The sequence below is a fragment of the Cucurbita pepo genome, chromosome 4, assembly GCF_057944985.1.
Source record: "Cucurbita pepo subsp. pepo isolate OVF chromosome 4, ASM5794498v1, whole genome shotgun sequence".
Classification (NCBI taxonomy): Eukaryota; Viridiplantae; Streptophyta; class Magnoliopsida; order Cucurbitales; family Cucurbitaceae; genus Cucurbita; species Cucurbita pepo.
The window spans coordinates 9,512,188-9,525,850 of record NC_141801.1 but is presented as its reverse complement, the minus strand read 5'-3'; the positions used below and the strand labels follow the sequence as shown (position 1 = coordinate 9,525,850).

Sequence of the window (13,663 nt, the reverse complement as noted above, 5' to 3'; positions counted from 1 at the left end):
GAATAAAAGTAAAAATTGAATTTTTTTAATAATTATAAGACCAATGTTCGTTCTTACTCTCCACTCCTCTCTCTCTAAAACCCCTCATTTGCGTTCATAGGTCATTCTTCTCTTCAAAGCATAATCGCTTTTACAGTCCTGTGTGTTGATTCGAACCCACTTCCCCCATCTCCTTATTTTCCCTCTACCAACATTTTTCTTCCTTCTTCTGGGTAGTAATGAGCAGCTGGAAGAGTCTTCTTCTTCGAATTGGCGACAAGTCCCCGGAATATGGCACCTCTTCCGACTTCAAAGACCATATTGTTCGTCTCTCTCTCTCTCTCTCTCTCTCTATATTCCTCCATTTGTACGCCGGTATTCGACTTCTGGCCGTTGATTTTCATCTGGGTTTTGCAGGAAACTTGCTTTGGTGCGATTAGGCGGGAGCTGGATCACTATGGAGATGAAGTTTTGCCTGTAATTCTTTGCTTCTGCACATTCTTTGCTCTTTAATTTATCTGGGTCTTGATGAAATTTGCAGTCTTTGTATTGGATGAAATTGTACTGGTTGAATTACTATATCTGCAGCACGTGTGCTCTGTAATTTATCTGGGTCTTGATGAAATTTGCAGTCCTTGTATTGGGTGAAATTATACTGGTTGAATTACTATATCAGCAGCACGTGTGAACTGAGTTCTTTTTTTTTTTTTTGCTGGCTACTTCTTTAGTTGTATCCCTTCTTGGCTTGTTCGAGTCGTGTGTAACTACTCTATGCTTGTGGTATTTACTCTTTTTTCTTTTTTCTCGTCTGCAGTTCCTTCTACAATGTATTGAACAATTGCCTCATAAGACTCCTTTGTACGGGACATTGGTAAAGTACATTACATTCTTCAGACCTACTGTGGATTTCTTTTCTTAAAACTTCTGTCTTGCAATGATGTGCTTATGTTGCTATCTCGTGTGATTTAGCTTGATCTTCTTAGTTATGTCTCACATGTATAGTAGTGTACAGCATTATAAATCTTATTTATCAAGTCCCTAACGAAGGATCGGCTTGTCTTTGAGCATGATAAAGAGCTTCGTGCTGACTAGTTGCTAATAAACCTTTTAGCCTCATATGAGAATGGATAACTAGAGCATTTTCTGCATTAGTGGATGACGAATCACGAATATAATAATTTCTGGTTGACCATGTTCCTAGAAAAAGGATGCTTTTGGGAAAGGACGAGCACGACTGAAGTAGCTATACATACAAATCCATTCTACATGTTTCCCATGAAAAGACAGAGCTTTAGATTCAAAGTTATGAAATGCAGTGGCCTTCCTTTTGCTATTTCCTTTTCTGTTCTTCTTCATGTATCGTTTATAACTCTAGAGCTACGTGGTCGGGCATTTCCTCTTTTTCCTGTAGTGTATGATTTGATTCAACAAAATTGTATGTTTCCTTCAGGAAAAGACAAACCTTCTTTCTTTTTCCCTAGTTTGGTTTGTTGCTTTGGCTCCCTCTTCCCTTTGTATATTCTTTCACAAGAGGAATGGTTTTTCATACCCTTGTTTTTCATACTCTCAATCCAACTGGTAAACACGGTCTCTCTTCCTTTCTTTCTCTCTTTTTTGCTTTAATGTTTAGCAGATTACTTAAAAATATTTCCTGGAAGTTTACTTATAATTTTCAATGATGGTTATATATCTATCTTGTTGTGCATACAGATTGGGTTGATAAACTTGGAAAATGAAGACTTCGTGAAGAAAATTGTGGACCAAACTCACAAAAGTTTTCAGGTTAGCGATTTTGCGGATCACATGGTTTAGATGTTTTCATTTCTTGTGCCGTTCGAACTTTCTGCCGAGTTGCTTCCTTTCTGAACTTCTCTTATGACCCCAACCACAAATCCTCACAAATTCAATTTCAAAGTGAGAGGCGAGAAAGAGACATTGTCATTGTCTTAGTGAAGTGAAGTAAGGCACTTCCATACAAAAAATAAAAAAGAAATGGGTAAATTATATATTTAGTTCTTGAACTTTTAAAGTCGTGTATAATTGATCTGAAAATTTTAAAGTGTGTACTTAGTCCCTAGATTTTCAATTTTGTAGCTAATAGGTTGGAACTTTCAATTTTGTGCCTAATAAGTTCTTGGCCTATTCAATAGTTTTTTGGGTAGTAAACAACTTTATTCATTAAATAAAATGCTGCACGATGAGGAGATCGCCAATAAAAAAAAATCCTACGAGTCACCTTGACAACCAAATGTAGTAGGGTCAGATAGTTGAAGTGTTTGCAAGCTGGCTTGAACACTCATAGATATTAAAAAATGTACGGTGCAATCGAGGACAAGTATCTACGTTCTGCGATTACTCTCCTTTTAGTGCGCCAATTGTAAAAGATGGTGTACTTATAGCCTGGCCTTGTTTGTTAGAAATTGGAAGGTTTACTTTGTGATAGTTCTTTTGTTTGGGAAGGGGTTCTTCCCCTACCCCTTGCCCTCAACTTGTTTTCCTTTTGCTGATATGAATACAAATCTGCTGTTTCATATAAAAAAAAAGTTTTCGGGATGTTCGACTCCCATCCTTAGTATTCGGATTTTAGTTATTTCATCAGAGATATTTCGTTTATCTTACTCTTAGTTCTTTTTCAGGATGCCTTAAACACTGGAAATTGCCACAGGATCCGAATTTTGTTACGCTTTCTAACTACCCTGGTATGCTTGGTTTTGCTATTAACAATACATTGTTTATGACCGAGATATTATCATTGTTTAAATTTGAAAACCATACGTATTATAGTTTTTTTCTGTCATCTTAAAAAAATATTCTGACCTTTTAAATGGGTTCATTGTTTTTTGTCTTATGTAGATGAGCAGTAAAGTCCTGCTGTCCACTTCTCTAGTTGTTGTTTTTGAAACATTATTATCTTCAGCTGCCACAACAGTGGATGAAGAGAAGGGAAACCCTGCATGGCAGGCACGCGCTGACTTTTACATATCTTGCATTCTATCCTGTTTTCCCTGGGGAGGAGCTGAACTGGTTGAGGTATTGTTGTTTTGTCTCTGAATTTGGTTCTTCCTATGATTGCTCTAAAAGAATTATTTGAAGACTCTACTATTTTTAGAATGTTACAACAACACGTGGGATGAGGATTTCAAACCTACGAACTTGTTTTTAATTGCTGAGCTATACTCATGTTGGCCAAAGAGCCTCTTTCATTGAAAACTCATCTTCGTGCGCAGCAAGTTCCTGAAGAGCTTGAGAGAGTAATGGTTGGAGTAGAAGCTTACTTAAGCATTCGAAGGCATACCGTGGACACTGGTTTATCCTTTTTTGAGGATGCTGGTGAAGTTGAGAAAACTCTTAATGAGAAGGTATAATTTCACTAGTTGCGGTAATTCTTTATCATAATTCTAAACTTTTCTACTTGATTGGGAAACTGTTTCGGGTTGATTGCTTTTTCAATATATACACGGCAATGCCGTTAGTTTATAAATGTCATGGTGTTGAATCTGTTATGTCATTAGAAAAACCTATGTCATTTCAGTTGGACATTCTGCCTTATGATTGGAACTGAACACAATTAGTATGATAATGATTTTGTTTTTAAAAGTTAAGCTTGTTTACTAGGGGTTTCTTTGTTTTCTTATCTATATTTTATCGACTGGCTCAGGATTAACAACCCTCAACTAAATTCAACCAACAAGGCGAACTAACTATAAAGTAAAACCTGTGGCCGTAAGAAATCGTAACAAATTACTGTAAGCAACAGTGAAAGAATTCTAATCATAAACCAGGCCATGTAGAAAAAGCTTCCACCTTGTCTTCCCTCCTCCCCGTGCTCTCACCAGAGCTCAAAATAGATAAATTTGGTTTTATCACCTTGTTATGAAATTTGCAACATAAGTTACATTAATCCTTTTGTTTCGGTGGTCGTTTCAGGATTTTTTAGAAGATTTATGGGGACGCATACAAGTGTTATCTAGTGATGGATGGAAAGTGGATAGTGGTGATTTTCTTAAACTTTAAGCCTCAATTTGGTTATTTACTCTGGTCCTTTTATGTCCCTATATCATTATATTTTACAGTGAATAAAAGGAAATTGATCCATGTATAGAACTGCTGAAAGCATATGCCATGAGGGATTGGTATAGTAGTAACTTTGAGAACCCTATTTACATCTAGAATCCTTACATTTTCGTTCATATTTCTGTGAGATGCATTGGTATCTCTGAGAGTTTCTCTAAGTGGGTCTCGATCACTGAGTTGCAAGAATTTAAATTGACCCTTGATAATGTATGTTAGTTCAGTATCTTCTTTTGATGGAACCTTGCTATCTAGTTCGTCTCTGTTTGCTTGGTTTTTTGAATTTTCTCTCTCCAGAGTCAATGAAATATTACTAGCAGTAAGGATTCATCAACAATGTTGTTGTTCATTAGTTTTTCATTGATGTAAGGAAAAGAGACTAAAACTCAAAGATACAAACTCCAAAAGGAGTGAAAGAGAGTAAAAGGAAACAACAGCAAGACCGAACTAAGAAACATATAGATCAAGGACTAAATGAAAGAACAAAAACATAACCAGACAGCAACAATAGAAATAAGGATATAATAAAGCATTCCTATAGGGATAAATATCTTGAAGAGAAAAACCAAGAAAAGGCTTTGAGAGAGAACTCCATGAAGATGCCTTGTACAGTCGGCTTCATGGGGAAACATATCACGGGGTAGGGATTCTCCATTGGGAATAGATAAGGAAATGAGCCCCACAGCTATAGTATTTCCAAATTTAGCAGAGCTCTTGAATCCTCTGGTTGTGCGACACATTTCTAGATACCTATGGTATAGACGATACAGGGACGGGAAACTGGGTCTTGTGAAGTCGTACTGGAGAGATCCCCAAGGGGCGCAACAGTGTATGACAAAGTATTTACAAAGAAAATATACCTATGAGTCTTAGAGGTGGGTCAGTGATGTAGAGTTTTATATTTTGTACTTTCAGTAATTGTTACATCTTCTCATGTGATAGTTCCAAGGCCCCACCTTCTATTTGAAGCTCAGCTGGTTGCTGGTAAGTCCCATGAATTTGGAAGCATCAGCTGTCCGGAGCAACCTGATTCACCTTCAACACCTTCTGGCATTACTTATGGTAAACAGAAGTATGATGCAGAGTTAAGTTATCCTCAAAGGATACGTCGGCTTAATATATTTCCATCAAGTAAATTTGAGGTACTATTTATTTTTTATCATTAACGTCATTCGTTTTGTCGACTTGTGAATGTTATCTACAAAAGATAGATTACTAAGACTTTGTGTGTAAGGAGTTATATATAGTGTTAATTTGTTTTACTGGCCTCAATCAAAAAGGAGTCCAATTGATAGCACACCTTGTTATATTTTATTTCCAAACAAAACAACAATGAACTACAACATTTTCAGCTTGCACTATTAGATTTGTTTGCAACATAAATGAGATAATTTATTTTGGCTGTCTCCCTTGAGATATTAGCTTCCTAAAGATCATTTATACTAAAAAATTTTAAACAATTCCCATCTCTCATAAATTTCAAAGGCATCACTAGTAGTAGTACTACAAGGTTTAGCCCATAATCTCTTTTAAGCAAGTCAAAACACATTTTTACAAAATTCCTTTGAAAAGGCACTAATAAAAAAGGTGGTATCCCGGTCGAGGTGTGTCTGTATTTGACACTAATACATGGCAGAAAATAGAGTGCCTGTACTATGTCCTAGGTAATTGGGCATTTATAACTATGAGAACGATTATCAAATTTGTTCTTCAGTTAATTTTGTGACATTTTATGATATATAGATCATACAAATGGAGCTTTGTGAAAGAAATTCCCGTATCATTTTTAAATCTCGACTTTTGGGGAAATGTTGTGAATGAATTTCTATACTCTTTTATTTGATCATGTAAATGGAACTTTGGAAAAGAAATCCCTGTATCATTTATAAATCTCGACTTTTGGGGCAAAGTTGTGAATGAGTTTCTATACTCTTCTCTTTTAGCCTGGTTATATTTTCTTTTATTGGTTTATGATTACATGATATATTACCAAATTCAAACGTGGTCCTCAATTGAATGTGCGTGTTTCTTCGACCTTTGTTGATGCAGGATCTGCAACCTATTGATCGTTTTGTCGTGGAGGAGTATCTTTTAGATGTGCTTCTTTTCTTCAATGGCTGGTTCGTAATTTCTCCATATCTATAATTTAACAATGAATACAAGACCATTAAGCTCTCCCTCATCTGTTAATCAGTTAGGTTTTAGGAGAGATCGTTTCAAGAACGTTGCATTTGACAACATGATTAGGTGTCTTGTGAAGGGAAGATCATTATGCACTTAAAATACTCTGTATTAGCATGTTTTTGTTCTAAAAGATGGTATCTACGGAAACAAATTGAAGGAAAGTAAGGGAAAGTCTGAAGGAATTATAGAAGGCTCTGTTTGATTGTTCATGTTTTAGTTTGAAAGAAACAAACAATAGGTGCTTTTAAGATAGATTAGTCTATCTGTGATTCTTGTTATTGTCATAAATCCTCCTAACTGCGGTTTTTGTGGACTGTATGGCTTGTTTCTCAATAGGATTTATTGCCTCATTCTGATTGTATATTCTCCTCTACACTGTATATTCAAGTGGACAGGTCCTCCAAGTTTAACTTAAGTGACCAAATGTGAAAGCCTTATGTACCTTTTAACCAATATTCTGTTGTAAATTCGTATACTGCGAATCAATTAACTATATAATGCGAATAAATGTGTAGAGTTTCTTTTAAATGTTTTATGGAATGAGGTTTTTATACGTTTCAATAAGTTGAAATTCAACATGTAACAATGGTTTATTTGTCTTGTTTCATGCAAAGCTAGTCGAAAGGAATGTGCGTCTTTCATGGTTGGTCTCCCTGTACCTTTTAGATATGAGTATCTTATGGCAGAGACAATCTTCTCGCAGGTGTGCAGCTATCTTTCTGGTTAATTATTGAAGCATTTGTTGTCTTCCTCTTTCCCAATTTTATGATTGAATGAAATGTACAAAAGGCTAGAGCTTAAAAACCATGAAACAAAAGTAGTAACATAAAGATCTCTTATTGGCATCCAATCCTTGAGGGAGACTCTCCACATAATGCTATTGTTTCTCTCGAGCCGAACTCTCTCCACAAAATGCTATTGGCGTTCAATCTAGCTCTCTAAATATCCTATTGTTTCTGTCGAGTTGAACTCTCCGCAAAGTTACAAAGAAACAAGCATGACATGAAGCTCTTCCCTTCTCCCGAAAAGGTGAACTTAGGTGTGTCTCCTCAATCATAGCGTAATAGTCATAATTTCAGGCCCCAACATAAGCCAAACGATTCCTACCACCAAAACCAAAGAGATTGAGCAAACTAACAGCCCCACGAGAAATGAAGGACATTCTCTCATATGAAAACCTTAGCCAATTGGTCCTAAGAACCCTCATGCATATGCAAACCCCTAGATCACGAATACTAGAACTTCTAAATCAAGTTGATTTCATCCAAAATGATTGTAACTCTTGAGAATTCGATCTAACAACCTTATTGAAGAATAAGACTCTTAGATCTAAAGTATCTAAGAACCCCAAAGTGATACAGAATCACCCCAAGGGAAAGTAAGATTCTAATTACCTATTGAAAACCTTAGCCAATTGGTTCTAAAGACTCTCATGGATATGCAAATCACAAATGCGAGAACTCTCAAATCAAGTTGATTTTATCCCAAATGATTGTAACTCTTGGGAATTCGATCTAACATCTTTATTGAAGAATAAGACCTTTAGATCTAAAATATCTAAGAACCCCAAAATGGTAATGAATCAACCCAAAGGAAAGTAAGATTCAGATTACCTCGTTAATCAAATATCTCAAGGCAAGAAAACTTGTTTGAAATTTGATCGCTCCACACGATAAGGGGAGAATAGTTGGTTCACCTCAAACTTAGCTGAGAAGGACAACTGTTCAGAGTTCTATTTCATTTAAAAAATATATATTTTCTTAATTTTCTCTTTATATTGAGTTTTTATGATTTTTAAGAAGTCATACTCAAAGTTGCTTCCCCCCTTCCTCTCTCAAAAATATTGATATTACTTGCAGTTACTCATGCTACCACAACCACCATTCAAGCCTATTTATTATACGCTGGTCATTATTGACCTTTGTAAGGTACGTGCTTTTGTTATTGAAAAAAAAATTGTTTCCTTTCTTTTTCGTTTCGACCAAAAGTCTTATATGGGAAAATATATGACTATGAGGTATATTTAGGCTCTTCCTGGGGCCTTTCCTGCAGTTGTAGCTGGTGCAGTTCGTGCTCTGTTTGAGAAAATAGCTGATCTAGACATGGAGTGCCGCATACGGCTAATACTTTGGTTTTCACACCATCTGTAAGTTCAAACACTAAAAGCTCACTATCATGCGGGCAAACATTAACTTTCTTGCAATACATGCGTTATGGACCTTCTGGCTTATTGAATGCATATGTTATTATCTTTTTTCCACATCCGTCTTAGAACACGATATCTAGAAATGCTATCCTATCGCAAGAGAAAACTGTTGAAAAGGTGATGATTTATAATGCTGTCAGAAACTTTTGGCTTGAAAAACCTCAGGTTTTGATGCTTTGAATATCAAAATCTTGTAAACAGATTGGATATTGTTACATGTAACATCCTTAAGGTGTTTATGCTCACAAAACTTCCATATGATTGATTCTGAAGTGGGTGCATGCTTTAAGATTCAGGGATTCATTTAATCATGCAAATTTTCTGAAGCAATTTACAATAACAAATGTGTGCTGTTATTGTGTTCAAGATGTACTATTTGTGGTTACTTGCACAAAATCATGCTCTCCTTTTAAGGTTAGATTTCCTGGGTATTAACATTAGTTCTGCCACTATTTATGCAGATCAAATTTTCAATTTATATGGCCATGGGAAGAATGGGCTTATGTTTTAGAACTTCCAAAATGGGCTCCACAGCGAGTGTTTGTCAAGGAGGTTCTGGATAGAGAAGTTCGTCTATCATACTGGGATAAAATTAAGCAGGTATTTGTCCGTCTATCATACTCGGCATGTTTATAAAACAAAACTGTAATATCCCACATTGGTTGGGTAGGAAAACGAAACACCCTTTATAAGGGTGTGGAAACCTTCCCCTAGCAGACGTGTTTTAAAATCTTGAAGGGAAGCCCGAAAGAGAAAGCCCAAAGAGGACAGTATCGGCTAGCGGTAGACTTGGGCCGTTACAAATGGTATCAGACCCAGACACCGGATTATGTGCCAGTGAGGAGGTTGTTCCCCGAAAGGGGTAGACACGAGGCGGTGCCAGTAAGGATGTTGGGCCCCGAAGGGGGGTGGATTTGGTGACGGTCCCACATCGATTGGAGAAAGGAACGAGTGCCAGTGAGGACGTTGGGCCCTGAAGGGGGGTGGACTTTAATATCCCACATTGGTTGGGGAGGAGAACGAAACACCCTTTATAAGGGTGTGGAAACCTTTCCCTAGCAGACGTGTTTTAAAGCCTTAAGGGGAAGCCCGAAAGGGAAAGCCCAAAGAGGACAGTATCTACTAGCGGTAGACTTGGGCAGTTACAAATGGTATGAGAGCCAGACATCGGACTATGTACCAGTGAGGAGGTTGTTCCCCAAAGTGGGTAGACACGAGGCGGTGTGCCAGTAAGGACGTTGGGCCCTGAAGGGGGGTGGATTTGGTGATGGTCCCGCATCGATTGGAGAAAGGAACGAGTGCTAGCGAGGACGCTGGGCCTTGAAGGGAGGTGGATTTTAATATCCCACATTGGTTGGGGAGGAGAATGAAACACCCTTTATAAGGGTGTGGAAACCTTCCCCTAGCAGATGTGTTTTTAAGCCTTTAGGGAAGCCCGAAAGGGAAAGCCCGAAGAGGACAATATCTGCTAGCGGTGGACTTGGGCCGTTACAAAAACGGTCCTTCATAGAAAATACAGAATGTATAATTTATCGGTCAGCATGAGAAGAACAATGAGTTACAGAGGATCTGCCGAACGGTGGCTATGGTACTGTGGGATGTTTCATCTTTCAATATTTGTGTATGCCTGATAAATCAGAACATGGAATAAATATGAGCTTATCCTTCCTGATTTTGCACTTTGTTCTCTGACATGTCAAGTACATTGTGACTATGTAGAGCATCGAGAATGCGCCCGGTTTAGAAGAGTTGCTACCTCCCAAGGGCGGACCAAACTTCAAATTTTCTACTGAAGACGACGGAGAAAAAAATGAACAACACGCACTTTCTGCTGAATTATACAATATGGTGAAAGGACGGGCTGCAGCACGGGAAGTAATTTCATGGCTCGATGAAACTGTAATTCCTAAGCATGGTTTTGATGTTTCGCTCGTGGTGATCGTGCAAACTCTTCTAGATATTGGGTCAAAGAGTTTCACTCATTTGATAACAGTTTTGGAGAGATATGGTCAAGTGATTTCAAGAATATGCCCTGATCAGGATAAGCAGGTCTTGCTTATATCTGAAGTGAGTTCTTACTGGAAGAACAATACTCAAATGACGGCAATAGCAATTGATAGAATGATGGGTTACAGGTTAATATCCAATTTGGCCATTATCAGGTGGATCTTTTCTCCAGAAAACATCGAGCAGTATCATACGTCAGATCGTCCATGGGAGGTACATGGTTCCGTTTCCTTTTCGCTACTTTGCCACAGATTCTCGTTATTATTCGTCGTTCGATTTCAACATGATTTAATTTACGTGTTTTCTTCAAGCTTTCTGGATTAAGTGATGGTAACTCATGGAAATAAGTTTTAACTAAAATTTTTTCTTATTACCTCATCCACAGATATTAAGGAATGCGTTGTGCAAGACGTATAATCGTATTTCCGATCTTAGGAAAGAAATATCCTCCCTGAAGAAAGATATTGTTGCAGCTGAAGAAGCTGTAGTGAAGACACAAGACGAATTGAACGCTGCTGAATCGAAGCTCGCACTTGTCGATGGTGAACCTGTTATGGGAGAGAATCCTGTAAGACTGAAGCGATTGAAATCCTATGCTGAAAAAGCAAAAGAGCAGGAAGAATCGATACGAGACTCGTTGGAAGCCAAAGAAGCTCTTCTTGCCCGAGCGCTCGAGGAGAACGAGGTATGGATTCTAAGTCTAGAAATAACATTCACCTCCTTCATCGAACATGGACCGACATTGAGAGTTAGCAACTTAGCGCCTTATCTCTTTCCATGTGCAGACATTATTTCTATCCTTATACAAAAGCTTCTCCAGTATATTGACCGAACGCCTTCCAGCGGCATCTAGCGTACAAACGCTGCAGGATTTGAAGTCTATTAATCCAACCGATACGAATGCTATGGACCTCGAAGAAGAACCAGCAGCCATGGATATGGACAATGAAGATTCAAGACCTGAAAAAAGGTTTTCTTGTCAAGAAGATGATGATCCATTATATTTTTGCCTTCTCATTTTCTTCCATTATGAGTTTTGTGCACATTGGTTGAGGAGGAGAACAAAACACCCTTCATAAGGGTGTGGAAACCTTCCCCTAGCAGACGTGTTTTAAAGCCTTGAGGGGAAGCCCGAAAGGGAAAGCCCAAAGAGGACAATATCTGCTAGCGGTAGATCTGGGTCATTACAAATGGTATCAGAGCCAGACACCGAACGATGTGCCAGCCTTCTCGCTGTTCCTCGAAGGGGGTAGAGACGAGGTGGTGTGCCAGTAAGGATGCTGGGCCCCAAAGGGGGGTGGATTTAGTCGGTCCCTCATCGATTGGAGAAAGAAAAGAGTGCCAGCGAAGACGCTGGGCCTCGAACGGGGGTGGATTGTGATGTCCCACATTGGTTGGGGAGGATAACAAAACACCCTTCATAAGAGTGTGAAAACCTTCTCCTAGCATGTACGTTTTAAAGCCTTGAGGGGAAGTCTGAAAGGAAAAGTCCAAAGAGGACAATATCTACTAGCGGTGGACTTGGGTCGTTACAAGTTTACTATGTTTTCTCATTTTGCAGTCAAGTGAACGGTGGGACAGAGCATGCCTACACTGTAGGTGAAAATGAACAATGGTGTTTAACAACCTTAGGATACGTCAAGGCCTTCTCGAGACAATACGCTTCCGAGGTACTTTCCGTTTCTTAGAGCGCCATACTTTGAGGACTGCCAATCATAAAAACTAATAATGATACAAAAACAATTATGGTCTATATCAAAAACTATCAGAACAACATGACCCGAACGCTAATATTTACTCGAACCATTTATCGTGATATTCACAGATATGGCCACACATCGAGAAGTTGGATGCAGAAGTCTTATTAGCAGAAGATGCACACCCGCTTTTCAGGAAAGCAGTCTACTGCAGCCTACGTCGATCTATGGACTCGATCTAACAGTGTAATCGGATTTGTTTTAGTATTAAACGTTTTCTATTTATCCCCTCAATCCTTCTTCTGTTTTCTTTTTGTAGATTAGATAGATAGATCACTACATAACATTTGGCTACACGAAAAATGCATATTAGGCTAGCCAATCGTTATAGATACCGGTTTAATTGTACTTGTCGAGTTATGTTCATGGATTCGTGTATCATAATATCTATCTTAAATTGCTCGGGTATTACAATCATTTATTTCGTCACGAAATGACAATTTTCTTTCCATATCTTCCAAGCAAAGAGTTATGTTATGGGATTGTGCAGATCTTGACAGGGATGGAACTTTAGATGATGGATGATTGAAACCAAGGAATGAGATAATGAGGTTAAAAGAATAGAGCTTCTTGTATGTACCTTTCCATTTCGAGTACTTAAATTATGCCTCATCTCGTCGATTTGGACTAGAGCCTACGAGGGCCGAGGCCAACCACAACACCACGTCTAATTTGTTGGAATCTTTGAACGAACAAATTGGTAAAAAAATTTAAGTTCACTCATGTTGACATGAGTAACTACTCTTCGATTTCAATCAAATCCTTCATTTGAAACTTACTTGTTTTGCAGTGGACATGTTTGTGCACTATTTTTGAGTCGACTTGGCTCTGGTACCACTTATGTGTGAATGAATATGGTTACACCTATTTTTAGCAAATTAACTAAGGACGAGGTTGACTAGGGTTGGAATAAGAGGTCGAGGCCAACCACGACACCATGCATTTGTTGGAATCTATGAATGAACAAAATGTTAAAAATATTAAGTTCTAGTTGCCTAAGAAGACCAACTACAACACCATGACTAATTTGTTGGAATCTATGAACGAACGAAAAGTTAAAAGATTCAAGTTATGGTCAACCATCATAGATGCTCGATAAAGAGTTTCTCAACATCTAAGATGAATTTACAACCATCTTTCAATCAATCAAGGTGTCTTTAGATAATTAAGTTTATAACAGAGGAACAATGGTTCCTGTGAACACTTAAAAGGAGAGAGCTGATCCAATGGTGATTAAATTTATAACAAAATTGTCCATTCAAGATTTTATAGCAATTATGAGGATAATTCAAAAACCACTTTGAATTATATTTTTTCGAGGAAAGTGACAAAATCACAAAGCTAGGGAGAAGCTTGCACCCTAAGCAGATCAAAATCATCATCCTTACGTGTTTAGACGACAATCGTATGGATAATCTAAGAACCATCTTAGAACCTTGATATTTTCTCAAAAAAAGGT

At 37.9% G+C, this 13,663-nt stretch overlaps 1 protein-coding gene across 1 annotated transcript; it reads left to right on the top strand.

Annotated features, from left to right (window-relative positions):
• Positions 1–103: 103 nt before the first annotated feature.
• Positions 104–12,621, top strand: LOC111793337 (nuclear cap-binding protein subunit 1). The gene is made up of 19 exons (XM_023675175.2): positions 104–302; positions 397–456; positions 794–850; positions 1,690–1,761; positions 2,616–2,678; positions 2,833–3,009; positions 3,207–3,338; positions 3,907–3,973; positions 4,993–5,192; positions 6,100–6,170; positions 6,853–6,937; positions 8,094–8,162; positions 8,262–8,380; positions 8,902–9,040; positions 10,160–10,660; positions 10,833–11,132; positions 11,233–11,417; positions 12,009–12,117; positions 12,273–12,621. Exons 1-19 carry the CDS (start codon positions 219–221, stop codon positions 12,384–12,386), a joined length of 2,604 nt encoding a protein of 867 aa, XP_023530943.2. The 5' UTR covers positions 104–218; the 3' UTR covers positions 12,387–12,621.
• Positions 12,622–13,663: the final 1,042 nt, after the last annotated feature.